We start from the raw sequence: 15,258 nt of genomic DNA on the forward strand, positions 1-15,258 counted from the left end.
CTGGGAGTTGTAGTTGTGCAATAGCTGGAGAGCCACATGTTCGAGATCAAGGGTTTAAATTGTTGGGCAAAATTAAAGAGGTTTTCCGACATTCTGATATTGATAGGTCATCAATATCAGATCGGCGGAGGACTCCCAGCACCCCCGCCGATCAGCTGTTTGAAGAGGCCGCAGCCTCCTCGCAGCTTACCAAGCACAGCGCCATCCATTTGATAGTGGCTGTGCTTGGTATAGCAGCTCATCCCCATTCTCTTGAATGTGCCTAGGCCACATGACCGATTAACGTGACGTCATTTGCCTAGGAAGAGCCCGCTGTGTTCACCGGAGTGCACCGCAAAAGATAAGACATGTCCCATCTTTTGCCATATCTTGCAGATCGCGGACCCATTCAAGTGGATCCGCATCCTCAGCACAGAGTGCGCACGGTCAGTGCCCGTGCATTGCAGACCGCTATTTATGGTCCACAGCACGGAGCCCTGACGTTCTTGTGCGTGAGCTCTTTACATCCACATTTACCTTGCAGTAAATGATAACTATAGTATCACTGAGCGCCTATTGACTTCAATAGGCAGCCATATAACTCCAGGTCGCACCAAGTCCTCAGTAGTGAGAGCTGCTCTTTACTAAATCCTATAGAGTGGGGCTCATCCTATATAGTATCCGAGGTGCCATGACTGATAATGGAAAGGGGTTGATATGGGTCCACCCTACAAGGGAAGAATAGTGGGCAGGACGAAGTAACATTTCCATAAGGCTCCATTCACACAAACGTATTTTTTGGTCCGCATCCGATCTTGCGGATAGGATGCAGGCCTGTTCATTTCAATGGGTCCGCAAATTATGCGGACAGCCTCTGCATCCGTGTGTCCATTCTGTAGCCCCGCAAATAAGATGGAACGTGTCCTATTGTTGTCCGTTTTGCAGACCAGGACAGGCATTGTTACTATGGATCTGTTAAAAAATGGATGCAACACAGATGTCATCCGTATTTTTTTGCGGATGCATTTGCGGACCGCAAAATACATACGATTGTGTGAATTCAAGCTAAGAGAGTCCACAGTGAATAGTAATAAAAGGCTCCAGCCGTGAGGTTGTACAGGGCCTGTTATTTTATGGACTACGGGATAAGTCATTCAGCTGTGACCGGCAGCTGTGCCTTCCACCTGCACGATCCTCTGACCTGTGGACATTCGCAAAATTATTACTCCCCCCCCTCCTTCCCGCTCACCTGTCTCACAGTCCTCATATAATCGGATGCACTTTGGTTTTTGCAGAAGTAAAGGGTGTATTACACAGCCCAATTTAACAAGCGTTCCTTCCCAGCAATTGTCTGCTCGCTAGTGGAGGAGACCGCTGCTATCACACGCAGCAATCTCCTCCTCAGTATAAAAGGCTCATGCACACGAACATACTTTCTTTCAGTGTCCGTTCCGTTTTTTTTTTGCGGACCGTATGCGGAACCATTCATTTCAATGGGTCAGCAAAAAAAAAATGAAAGTTACTCTGTGTGCATTCCGTTTCCGTATGTCCGCTAATCCGTTCCGCCAAAAAATTGAACATGTCCTATTCTTGTCTGTTCTATTAAGGGCCAGCTGTTCCGTTCTGTAAAATATGGAATGCACACGGATGTCATATGTATTTTTTGCAGATCCGTGTTTCATGGACCGCAAAATACATACGGTCGTGTGCATGAGCCCTAAGGAGGAGCAATCGCTATACCAGCGCTCTTCCCTGTACAGAATCATTGTTTGCCGGCAGTAAATGGCGATTAGTCACCACAATCTGCCGCCTGCAAACAATGGATTTTTCAACCTGTCAAAAGATTTGGATTGTCCGATGAACTAGCGCTTGCTCGTACATCGGGTAATCGGCGGCAGTATTACACTGCCAGATGATCGCTAACAAGCATTACTGCGAACACTCATTGACAATCATTTGCCGGAAAATCGGCAGGTATAATACACCCTAAACCTAGGTGTACATTGCCTGATGTAGCCTCTCCTTATCGAGTACGTTAGAGAATTGCATAAATAGCAATCCCCTAAAATAAATGTATCAGACGCAATCCTTTTAGGCTACTTTCACATTAGCGTTTTTTTTGCGGCTCCGTCATGGATCTGCAAAAACGCTTCCGTTACAATAATACAACCGCATGCATCCGTCATGAACGGATCCGGTTGTATTATGTCTTCTATAGCCATGACTGATCCGTCATGAACACCATTGAAAGTCAATGGGGGACGGATCCGTTTTCTATTTGTGTCAGAGAAAACGGATCCGTCCCCATTGACTTACATTGTGTGTCAGGACGGATCCGTCTCGCTCCGCACCACATGGCGGACGGAAAAACGCTGCAGGCGGCCTCCAGAGCGGAATGGTGACTGGTCGGAGGCAAACTGATGCATTCTGAGCGGATCCTTTTCCATTCAGAACGCATTAGGGCAAAACTGATCCGTTTTGGACCGCGCCCTGAACGGATCTCACAAACGGAAAGCCAAAACGCCAGTGTGAAAGTAGCCACCGCAGGACTACAAAAATACGGGCAAATTCTTTTTATTATAACTGTTTTACTCGAATCCCTCTTATTATGTGAGTATTCCTAAAATGTCATTGTCAGATGTGTCACCCGTGTCAAATCGGTGGGGGCCCGGCAGTCAATATATAACCAGGGGAATTAAAATGAGTGAGAGTCATGCATGCATGAGCATCAATCTCTAGATTTACGGGGGGTCCAGCTCCCCCAATCCTCCCATCCATAATTCTGACACCTATCATGTCAAAGGTTCTAATTTTGCAGTATCACGTACCGCTGGTTCAGATAAGGGGCGACTACTCTTCGTAGTGGCTCCGATCTGGCTTAGAGGACGCCCCCCCTATGATTTACAGCCTATGGGTTGTCCTAGTGGAATAACACCCCTTTAATATAACTGGTAATAGACTATAAAGAGACGGGAGCGGGAGATGTATCACTTCATAAGAAGCAGATTCTCTTGTAATGCTGGGACCTGTGACGTTGACCATTTTGGACACATCTTATACACATCTGTATTAAATTTCCTTCTAGTGGCACCACCCGAAATGCACTGGGTTCTGTAACTGGGAGCTGGATTGTGTATACACGTGGCCTTAGGCTACATTCAAATGACACAGATTGGACTATGGCACGTGCGAGAACCAGCAGTAGATGTGTTGGCGCATTCACCCGTGGCACCCACAAGAGGTATGACAATGCTCAGTCTTGGTGCAGATCATGTCTTTCCGTGGCACGGCCAAACAATTGACAGTTTTTTCCCCCCACTGCACGTGGATAGGGCGTTCAATACACCATTCACTTGCACTGGATGGGGAACGTTAGTAGGTTCAAAGAGGATTTCATTGTGGAATCTGCGTCAAAATCGTTATTACACGTGTCAACATATCCTTGGGAAGAGATGCAGATGAAGGAAGTGAAGTCCTCTTATATTTGGGTCCAACAGGTTGGTTTTAATGCTGAGAATATATCATTAAAGGTTGATGTTGAGGCCCGTTTTAGATGTCCCCAAGGCCTCAACGCATTTTTTGTCCGCACCCGAGCCGCATGTTTTGCGTATCAGATGTGGGCACTTTTGTTAAAATGGGGCCATAAAAGATATGTTCTGTGGCCCTGTAATAAAAAGATAGAACATGTTCTATGGCTGCTTGCACACGGCCGGTATATATGTTTTGTAGATCCGTGGCTTGAGGCCTTATGCAGCTCCTAAAATCTGGCTGCATTACAATTTTAACATCTGGATCTTAAAGGATCCAGTAGAACCACCAGGATCCAGAAGGACAATCTTTCCCAGGCTGAAGGCTGCCTGCATCGTTCCTCCAGGTACGTATGTGAATACTCCAAATAATGCTTCTCCTGCTACACATATACACAGAGCATGTGGCACGTATTCATCTTCCTTGGCTATACAAACTACAACTCCCAGTATGTTGTAGTCAGGACATGCTAAGTGTTGTAGTTTTTCCACCGTTGTACAGTGGGTTTCAGTCTTTTTTTGTTTTTTGACAAAAACACCAACCTGATTTAAATAATGTTATTGTGATGCTATCGCTTTAAGAAGTGTCTTGCATAATGTAGATTCGTGGCATACCGGAGACGAAATGTCTTCTTTCTTCTCCTCCTCACAGGGGAAGTTATTTTGGTTGCACTCTGCATTTTAAAAACGAATGTACTAAACAATCTTCAGGAAGTGAGAGGAACGAAAAAACTGCAGAGATCCCAAGATTTGTATCACTGGTTGAATTTTTATTGTACGTTTCAATAAAGTGGAACGAGGATGTCATGTGAAAGCCAACCATGGCTGGTCTACAGTTACACGTAAGCAAATGATCTTTTCAAAATGTTCTTTATTCCGCCTCTAGTGACCAACTTCCAAGGGTGTAAATACCACAGAGTCCGACAGGGCACCTGCTATGGGGAACATGAAAAAAGGAGATCCCAAATCAGGTTGCCCCATACTTCTTCCCTATGGTTTCTATGAACCTGTACCTTCACACCAAGCTCCATCACTACAGAATTTCCATATTGGAAAGGGTAAAACAGCCCAAGGAACGCAAGTCCCTTTGGTTCTGTAAGAGATGGTACAAGGAACAAAAAGACCTAGACTGTCATATTAGGAAGATGGCATGGCGACATGGACCAATACCATTTTGGGGCCTACTCTCCTCGATATCTTTAAACTGGCTCGGAAAACTTAATTTGCGTAAGCTCTATAATTTTGGCCACCAAAATTTGGTGATTTGACCCACCGCAGAGATAATGTGCATGTAACCTAGGTTCAGGAAATTAGTCCAAACTTTATTAAAATCATCTAAAGCGTCATTCCAACCAGTCCACCAATTCCAGCCCACCATCCTTGCCCTAAATGAGCGAGTCTGGGTACTTGAGCTGAGAAATTCCAAACATCCTATCATTAAACTACGCCTTCATTAAAAAATCTCTAGTATTTTCAGAGAACCATGTTAAATCTGAGAGCTCATTTCTATAATCAGAATATATTAGCATGCAATAGGAAGGATTCTTTGTCAAAACGTCGTGGCCAGATCTTGGATTCTATGGCTACACTTGCCTGATTGGCAAATAAAAGTCAATCTAAGAGTAAGGATTCTCTGTAGAAACGTTGTGGCCAGATCTTGGATTCTACAGCTACGCTTGCATGAAAAGCAAATATAAGTCAATCTATGGTTACCTTCAACATGTCCTTATACCTTCCCATCTCAGAATGTGCTGTTATGAGGCATCCAAGGACCCGAAATCTTCCAGCGGCATCAGTGGTCTTCTCCAAAACTTTAGTCCAAACCTGTAAAGCCTTTTCCGTCTGGTTAGACTGGTAGAGCTGAAGTCCTTTTTGGATCTGCTGCTTGGTTTGGTCCTGACCCATTCCCACACCCCAGAAGGTTCATAAAATCTTAGGTACCCAAATTCGATAAGCGGCCAAGTAGAATCCACATAAAAGATCAAGGCTGAGGCTACAGCGACATGAGGTCCATAGTTTCCCAGGAATTTGAGCTTCCGGAAGGGTGAATGAACAGGTGTTAAACTCAACCAGGAGATATAGATTTCCCGAAGGGGACTTGTGATCCTGACTTGCAGCTGAACAAGCATAAGAACTGTGAGAAGATAACATAGAGGTACCCAGCTTGTCAGTGAAAATGCATACGTCTCGGTTTGTGCGAGACTCCCAGATTTAGCCCCAGCCCCCACGGTTGGGCACAGCTGTCCCTGCCAGTCTCAGACTCGTCTCTTCAAAGGAATGCCAGCACTAGTGACTCAAGGTCAGAGAGGGAGCTTGCACCAGAAGCCCACCCCTCTACCCATTAACAGAAACATGCAGCAAGATCCAAATTTAAAAGGCCCTGTATCCCACTACCACCACCATGCCGTGTTTAATTCTGCCTCATTCTACCCCTCCCCAAGGAGCGAAGAAGCCGTATAAAAATATCCTCAAGACAGACAAATGATCAACTGGAGAGGCAACAAGAATTTCATGGGCTAAGATGACAGCGACCATACTCTCTTCTTCCCAGGCTATTAACTATCCTCTGTAACAGCCTGCTACATACTTCAGCCTACAGGGCTACTGGGGAGACCATTAGAGGAAGTAATGTTGCCCTTGTGATGGATTATTTCTGAGAAGCTTGAAATACTTGGGAAAGTAGCAAAAATTCCACCAGTAAAGAGGATTTCCACCCATATGAGGAGAGCACTGCATACATTTAGAAGTGAGCACAGCATTAATAAAAAAAAACCTCTAAGTAATAATGTGCTGATAAGAGACTGCGACTTGGCAAAGTTCGCTTGGTTGCCATGATTATCTTATGTGTGGACAGGAAGTCAGTTTCTCTATGTATTCCTATTGGATCCTCAGTGTCAGTCTCATAGGAAGGAATTAGAGAAGTAACTGACTTTTGAGATCAGAATGCTGGTCACGTGACACAGCTGAGGATCAGAAGGGAGGTTATAACTCACAAATACAATCACTGGTAAGAAGATTAACTTCACTACAGTTGACATCATGTACCTTTCTAATAGATCAGAGAATAATATTTTTTTTTGTAGGAGTGCTACTTTAAGAATTGGTTCTAAAATCCATCTTCCTGTAATGCAGCCATTAGTTCCAGGTCTGATCATGGATCTAATGACCACAATGGCATGATAGAAATTTAAAATGCCGATAGTTTGGGTTCATTAGACCTCTGGTCGGGCCACAGGGCTTGCAAACACATTGCGACATCTGAATGCAGCCATATGCATGTACCTCCAAAATGCAATTGGAAAAGGTTATTCAAATCTTCAGATTTGAGCTGGACCAAGCTTTTCACCTACGCTAATAAATTTGGCGTCCTAAGGGCACATTCATACATGGTGTCATTTTACACCAAACCCACTGCAGATTTGATTGTAGCATAAAATGACACCACTTGTGAATCCACTCCGAGCCTTCTCCAGAAATAGGTTCCATATATTTTACCTCTTGCTCCTGCCACTTCACATAATTTAATAGATAACGGTGTAATTAGCAAATTTCTAAATCACTTAGTTTAAAAAATTGGCCTGCATCTCCCTGAAATAAAGCTGTAAACTCATGGCCACTAGGAGTCTCACTTCCACCTAATTTGCAGTCCACTGCAGAGACCGAGAAGATGACAGAGAGGAAGTGCGGGCGTGCCAGAGCCAGTTGAGCTAAAAGAACTGCTTCTGCACAATTATTGAAGATTGTAGAAACCGCCTGTGTGATTTCCTCCTCATCTGTCCCATGAAAATAAACATAGTGGGAAGTAAGGGAGAGGACGTCACAGCAGTACAGTGCTGGCAGATTCCACAGAAAGGATAAGCCCCCCCCCTGCTTCTGAGTGAAATCCATCTAGCTGTGCGGCTGAAAAAGATATTACAGACGCCCAAAAATACCTGCTCCTTCAGTTATGATTGTACAAAAAAGCACAGACATTATGCAAGCTTTTTTGAAAACTCAGGTACTATGAAGCACAGTCAGCAAAACGTGTTATGTGGTAGGTAAACTATGGCCTTCATGTTATGCAGTCCCTGTTGTTTTTTTTTTTGCTACTTTTTCCCCTTTGTCTGGCTTTTACATATATCTGGATTTCTATTTAATTGTGTCCAATACTATTATTCTCTTTTGGTGTTGTACTTTATTTTTGCCGTGCATGTGGACAGTGACAGTTGCTGTGTGGACTTACCATCTGTGCTAACCATCTAATCATACACCCTACTTGTACAGCCCTTTTCTAGATTTGGTAGCAGTCTATGCTTTTATACACTGCTCAAAAAAATAAAGGGAACACTTAAACAACACAATGTAACTCCAAGTCGATCACACTTCTGTGAAATCAAACTGTCCACTTAGGAAGCAACACTGAGTGACAATCAATTTCACATGCTGTTGTGCAAATGGGATAGACAACAGGTGGAAATTATAGGCAATTAGCAAGACACCCCCAATAAAGGAGTGGTTCTGCAGGTGGTGACCTGACCACTTCTCAGTTCCTATGCTTCCTGGCTGATGTTTTGGTCACTTTTGAATGCTGGCGGTGCTTTCACTCTAGTGGTAGCATGAGACGGAGTCTACAACCCACACAAGTGGCTCAGGTAGTGCAGCTTATCCAGGATGGCACATCAATGTGAGCTGTGGCAAGAAGGTTTGCTGTGTCTGTCAGCGTAGTGTCCAGAGCATGGAGGCGCTACCAGGAGACAGGCCAGTACATCAGGAGACGTGGAGGAGGTCGTAGGAGGGCAACAACCCAGCAGCTGGACCGCTACCTCCGCCTTTGTGCAAGGAGGAACAGGAGGAGCACTGCCAGAGCCCTGCAAAATGACCTCCAGCAGGCCACAAATGTGCATGTGTCTGATCAAACGGTCAGAAACAGACTCCATGAGGGTGATATGAGGGCCCGACATCCACAGGTGGGGGTTGTGCTTACAGCCCAACACCGTGCAGGACGTTTGGCATTTGCCAGAGAACACCAAGATTGGCAAATTCGCCACTGGCGCCCTGTGCTCTTCACAGATGAAAGCAGATGAAAGCAGGTTCACACTAAGCACATGTGACAGAGGTGACAGTCTGGAGACGCCGTGGAGAACGTTCTGCTGCCTGCAACATCCTCCAGCATGACCGGTTTGGCATTGGGCCAGTAATGGTGTGGGGTGGCATTTCTTTGGAGGGCCGCACAGCCCTCCATGTGCTCGCCAGAGGTAGCCTGACTGCTATTAGGTACCGAGATGAGATCCTCAGACCCCTTGTGAGACCATATGCTGGTGCGGTTGGCCCTGGGTTCCTCCTAATGCAAGACAATGCTAGACCTCATGTGGCTGGAGTGTGTAAGGAGTTCCTGCAAGACAAAGGCATTGATGCTATGGACTGGCCCGCCCGTTCCCCAGACCTGAATCCAATTGAGCACATCTGGAACATCATGTCTCGCTCTATCCACCAACAGACTGTCCAGGAGATGGCAGATGCTTTAGTCCAGGTCTGGGAGGAGATCCCTCAGGAGACCGTCCGCCACCTCATCAGGAGCATGCACAGGCGTTGTAGGGAGGTCATACAGGCACGTGGAGGCCACACACACTACTGAGCCTCATTTTGACTTGTTTTAAGGACATTACATCAAAGTTGGATCAGCCTGTAGTGTGTTTTTCCACTTTAATTTTGAGTGTGACTCCAAATCCAGACCTCCATGGGTTGAAAAATTTGATTTCCATTTTTTTATTTTTGTGCGATTTTGTTGTCAGCACATTCAACTATGTAAAGAACAAAGTATTTCAGAAAAATATTTAATTAATTCAGATCTAGGATGTGTTATTTTTGTGTTCCCTTTATTATTTTGAGCAGTGTAGTAAACGTGGCACTAGGGGCAGCATATTTTGCTTTGATATAAAAAGTAATTACACTTTTCTACAACTTTGTTTAAAGGAGTTTTCCAAAATTTTGATACTGCATGACCTAGGTCAGTGGTCAGCAACCCGCGGCTCTTTTGAACCTTTGCCGCGGCTCTGGCATGGGCATGAGCAGTGTGTGTGCGGCGGCGACGGCGGGACAGGCACTGAGATGAGCGCTTCCATTGTGGAAGCGAAGCGCTCATCTCCATAGTGATCTGTTTGCATCGCCGTCCTCAGGACAGCGATACAAACAGAAGGCTGTGCGGATGAGCAGGGCAGGGAGGTGTGTCCCTTTCCTGTTCCTCTGATAGGCTGCCGGCACTACTAGGCCGGCAGCCTATCAGAGGCCGGCGTAGGCGGCGCGATGACTTCATCGCGCCACCTGAGCCGTACAGCGCTGGAGTCGGGACACAGGCCGGAAGAGGCCTGCATCGCATCGCTCCAAAGAGGTAAGTATAAGTGTTAATTATTATTTTTTTTAACTGGCAGTCTGGCACATAATGGTATTATACTGGCACATGATTGGGGCATTTGGGGGGGCCCCTGGAATTACTGGCACATGATGGGGGGGGGGGGGGGTCTGGTATTACTACTGGCACATGATTGGGGGGGTCTGGTATTACTACTGGCACATGATTGGGGGGGGTCTGGTATTACTACTGGCACATGATTGGGGAGGTCTGGTATTACTGGCACATGATTGGAGGGGGGTCTGGTATTACTGGCACATGATTGGAGGGGGGTCTGGTATTACTGGCACATGATTGGAGGGGGGTCTGGTATTACTGGCACATGATTGGAGGGGGGTCTGGTATTACTGGCACATGATTGGAGGGGGGTCTGGTATTACTGGCACATGATTGGAGGGGGGTTCGGTATTACTGGCACATGATTGGAGGGGGTTTGGTATTACTGGCACATGATTGGAGGGGGGTCTGGTATTACTGGCAAATGATTGGGGGTGGTCTGGTAAAGGTAAATTAAATATTTTAATTAGCTATTAATTTGCAAAAATATATTTTACATTAAGTGAAAAAGTCCTTTTTTTCTTCAGATTGACAGCTGACTGCACGATCCTGTATATAGCATTAAGGTAAGAAACAATATATGCAGTGTTATATTTGTTTTAAATGTCGCAATGGTTTTGCGGCTCCCAGTTTTTTTTTTCCTTCGGAAACGGGTCCAAGTGGCTCTTTATGTCTTAAAGGTTGCAGACCCCTGACCTAGGTCATCAGTATCTGTTCGGTGGGGGTCCGATGCGTTGAGAAGGCACTAGAGCTTTTGTGAGTGCCACGACCTGCTCTATGCTTACCCAGCACAGCACCGTACATTGTATAGCAGCTGTGTTTGGTGTTGTGCTCAGTCCTATTGAAGCGAATGGGGCTGATCCCGATACCAAGCTCAGCCGCTATCCAATGTACGGTGCTGTACTTGGTAAACAGCCGTTCAGCAGGGGTTCCAGGTGTCGGACCCCCACCGATCAGATACCGATGACCTATCCTGAGGAAAGGTCATCAGTAGAGATGAGCGAATTTCAGGTTATGAAATTCATTCACGCTTTGTTTGGTGGTAAAAGCAGAATTGCGTTATTGATTCCGTTACAAGGGACCATAACGCGATTCTATGACGGGAGGCATTCCGTTATTCATTCCGTCATAATAGAAGTCTATGGGCTGCAAAACTGATCCGTCCTGTTTCCGTTATGCAGGAGAGGACTCCTGCATTCTTGTCATAGAATTGCGTTATGGTCCGTGGTAACGGAATCCGTAACTCAATTCTGCTTTTACCACCAAACGAAGTGCGAACGAATTTCAAAATATGAAATTCGCTCATCTCTAGTCATCAGCGTCAAAATCTTGGAAAAAGCCTTTAAAACCATTTTAAATGCTCCATTATCCATTTTTATAATACACTATATTTTCAGCACTCAAATAGGCACCTGAAGTCCTGTGTGTCTGTAGAACTTTAATTTCCGTACATTGTTGATGTGTCAGTGGTGTACAGATTCCAGTGTGCTGCAGGCATAGCGCGCGCAGTGAGCGCTGTACAGGCAGGAGCACGTATCGCTGCTGCTGCCTATGCCCGATCTGCTCAGCTGAAGCCCGGCCTAGGACATCGGTGCAGGGTTTCTTGGATCAATGTGCTTTGCAGAGCGAGCAGGCACAGGCAGGAGCAACAGTGTGTTATCTGCATAGCATCGCAGTGCTGAAGACCCAGCACTGAGGCCCTATGCCAGGCTTCATCTGAGCGGGCACAGACAGGACCAGGAAGGGGCACTTGTGCCTGTACAGCACTCACTTGTGGGCCTTGTGCCTGTAGCACAGTGGAATCTGTACATTGCTGGCGTGTCCAGATCCTCAGGACATTGGGTGCCTTTTTGGCCCCTGAAAAAAAAATAAAAGAAAAATAGACAAAAACATAATACGGTGGCATTTAGAGTTGTAGAAAGGTTTACTTTAAAAATAACTCCAGAAAGTGTATTCATTTTTTTATTCATTCATGGTTTTAGCCTTTACACATACAAAAAATGTAACTGAAAAGTTCCTGGATGTGTTGATCACTGCCCTGTGCCAACACCTGGATAATCAGCGGAAAAACAGCGCTTTTATCAGCAGCGTATCGCCCTATGTAAACCGGTGATGTGCTGCCAACAAATGCAAACTGAACCGGGACGATTGTTCGTAGTAACATTCACCCCCCATACGTTTTGCATGTATTTGAATGGAGCCTAAAGCGCATCTGTCGGCAGAGATTAAACCAGAAGGGTTGACCGAGGTGATTAAAATGACAAATTGTCTTATAAAAAATTTGTTGTGGCACTCCCAAGAGGAAAATAGCTTTATTCTCTATGCAAATGAGGACTTCAGTGCACCGAGGGATGGGGCCAGCCCTAGAAAGCGGAGGTGCAACGTGGGGCTAGGCCCCACCCCTCTTGGCACTGAAGTGGACATTTCCATAAAGTATAAAACTTTCTTTTCTGGAATGCCACAACGGATTTTCACAAGACATATTTTAATCCACAGGCTCAACCCTACAAGACAGTATACCTTGCTTTAATAGGGTTGACCCTGCTGACAAGAGCACCGATCAACACCCAGAATTAGTCAGCACTAGCCCAAAGCAGAAAATCTGTCCTTGTAAATGGATCCCTATAGGGATGGCGATTGTACCACAACCACTCATAAAAGGGAAGGAGCAGCCACAAAACAATCAAAACTTTTGCGCTGATTTGTGATTGGGTCCAGAGAAGGGTGGTTTGTAGTGGGGTCCATATATTATTTTTTTCCCAATTATAGATTTAGATCCAAGACATGGGAAGAAAAATGACATTTTTCAAGGGGAAATGAAAATAAACTTGTAAGCAAGGCCTTACCTTATAGCCAAGATGTTCTCCAGCACTCCATCAAATCTTGCATTTTGTGTCATCTTCTAAAATACATCTCAAATATGGTTACAGACGCTTACGCGTTTTGAACTATGTATCACAAGTTCTTACTCATAGCCTGAATCTGGCCAGCATGACTATGAGTAAGAACTTGTCATGCATAGTTTGAAATGGAAAAGCATTTTTTTTAACCACGTTTGAGATGTTTTTTTTATAGAGGAAATAAAATGCACGATATTAAGGAGCGATGGAGCACATTTTTACATAAATTTTCACTACGTTGCCGGTTTCCGAATCCGGCCGAACTGGATGGACAGATGTCTTTTTTTCGGCCTTATGTACTATGTAGGCTACTCCTCCCTGCACTTGCTGTCTGATCTGACGGTACAAGTGGTGAACAGAACCCATAGCGCCAGTGTCCTTAGATAGCAGACTGAACAGTAGATCATATGAATGGAGCCAAAACCCAAAAGAAACTTCCGGCAGGTGTAAAATCTCCAGGACATCTTACCAGCTGTTCCAGAAGACCGCAGAGATGAGGTGTCTAATACGAGAACTGCTAACCGGTCATCAACACCATGGACAAGAAGCCTACCCATAACTGGAGCTGCAATTATCAGATGTAAGCTTTCATTTCGGTTCATACACTATCCTAGGAAATTCTGGGGTGGAGCATTCAGGGAAAAAAAAAAAGCATTCAGATTTGTTTGACTCCATTTCTATCTGTGTATTTATTTTTTTGCAGGACAAAAAAGCGCGGAAGACTAAACGCTTATTCCAAAAAGGTTGTTTTTATTTATTTTTTCCTCCATGTTCATCCTATCTTTTTTTCTGCAGCCCGTATGCGGAACCATAGGGCCACAGTGAGAAAGAGAACCCCCCGAAAATGACTCCAAGTGCTTTCTGTGTCTATATGGCCGTTCCGCAAAAAATAATAAAATTATATATATATATAAATAGAGAGAGGACGTCTGATTACTGTCTACATTACAGACACAGATAGGACAGTTCTATTAGGGGCCGGCCCTTCCTTTCCAAAAAAAAATGCACACGGCCGGTATCTGTGTTTTGTGGACCGCAAACAATTAAACATTATATGAGCCCTAAGCCACTCCATTCTTGCGGGAGGGGAAGGATAATGATGCCAAATTTGGATCATTAGGGGGTCATTTATCAAAAACAGTGTTTTCTATGCCAGTCTTGATAGCTCCTGCTCCGTTGGAATGAAAGACACTAAACAATAACTCTGCCAAGGACGTGGGCCACGCTCCTTTTCAACTTTTTTGTTTTCTGGTATAGGTGGAGCCCCCCACAATGGTTGGGCCAAGAGTTTCAGCTGTAATACGGACACTAGCATGCACCTATTTTACCTGCAGATTTTATTTTTTTTAATAAGAGTTGACAGATCTCATCCACATACAGCGGACATTCCCAACTCCGAGAAATGCGCTCTGTTGCAGAAACGGTGCAGATTATCACTTGCAATGCAGCCTGCGGAGGATTCCACATGATACACATGCAGAGCGGCAGCAAGATCTTTGGTAGAATCGTCCTGCCACGTGTGAACTTACCTTCACTATCTAAAAATGAGTTTTCTAAGGGTACTTTCACACTAGCGTTATTCTTTTCCGGTATTGAAATCCGGTAAAGGGCCTCAATACTGGAAAAAAAAAAAACGCATCAGTTCTGTCCTAATGCATTCTGAAAGGAAAGCAATCCGTTCAGGAGGTCTCCTATTCCATCCCTTGTACAGTATTTGACCGGACAAAATACTGCACCTTGCTGCTGTATTTTTTTCAGGCCAAAATCCCAGAACTCCGCACTTGCCGATTCCGGCATTAATTTCCACAAAGATGTATTAATGCCGGATCCGGTACCAAGTGTTTTAGAAACTGCCGCATCGCCGGATCCGGTTTTCCGGTCTCCGCATTCGCCCGGATATAGGAGTAGCTAGTTTCTCTTTTGATCTTTGAATACTGGATCAGTTATTGCGGATGATACGGATCCAGTATATTAACGGATCCGGGTAAGAAAAAAAGAGCTATCCGTTTGTATATGGCTTGCTGGAACTGCCTGTCGGATTCTAACAATGCTAGTGTGAACGTACTCTAAACTAGACAACCCATCAATGCCTTATGCACACGAGTGTGTCCGTTTTGTGGTCCGTGTTCCATCCACATTCTTTTGACTTCAACGGGTCCGTAATTTGCAAACCTACTCTTATCTTCCTGTGGAACAAACATACGGATAATCCGTGTGCTTTCCGCAAGTCTATTCCACAAATAGATAGAACATGTTCTATTCTTGACTGCAAAATGCAGACCACTGACCCACTAAAATCAAATGGTCCACAAAAAATGCAGACACAGCACAGACAGCAAGTGCTACAGCGGCAAAACCCCCCACTTCTGTGACTTGTCTGCAACTTTCTGTCACACAACTACTTTAA

At 45.0% G+C, this 15,258-nt stretch overlaps 1 protein-coding gene across 1 annotated transcript in view; it reads right to left on the minus strand.

The window, feature by feature from the left end:
* The window catches only part of RAPSN (receptor associated protein of the synapse), a 28,230-nt gene extending 22,446 nt beyond the window's left edge, over positions 1-5,784 (minus strand). The window contains exon 1 of the mRNA XM_040409217.1: positions 5,220-5,784. Within this exon, the coding sequence (XP_040265151.1) occupies positions 5,220-5,411 (192 nt within the window). The 5' untranslated portion in view covers positions 5,412-5,784. The remainder of the gene's footprint in view (positions 1-5,219) is intronic.
* Between the last annotated feature and the right edge of the window lie 9,474 nt (positions 5,785-15,258).

The sequence above is a fragment of the Bufo bufo genome, chromosome 10 (genome assembly GCF_905171765.1).
Source record: "Bufo bufo chromosome 10, aBufBuf1.1, whole genome shotgun sequence".
NCBI classification, from domain to species: domain Eukaryota; kingdom Metazoa; phylum Chordata; class Amphibia; order Anura; family Bufonidae; genus Bufo; species Bufo bufo.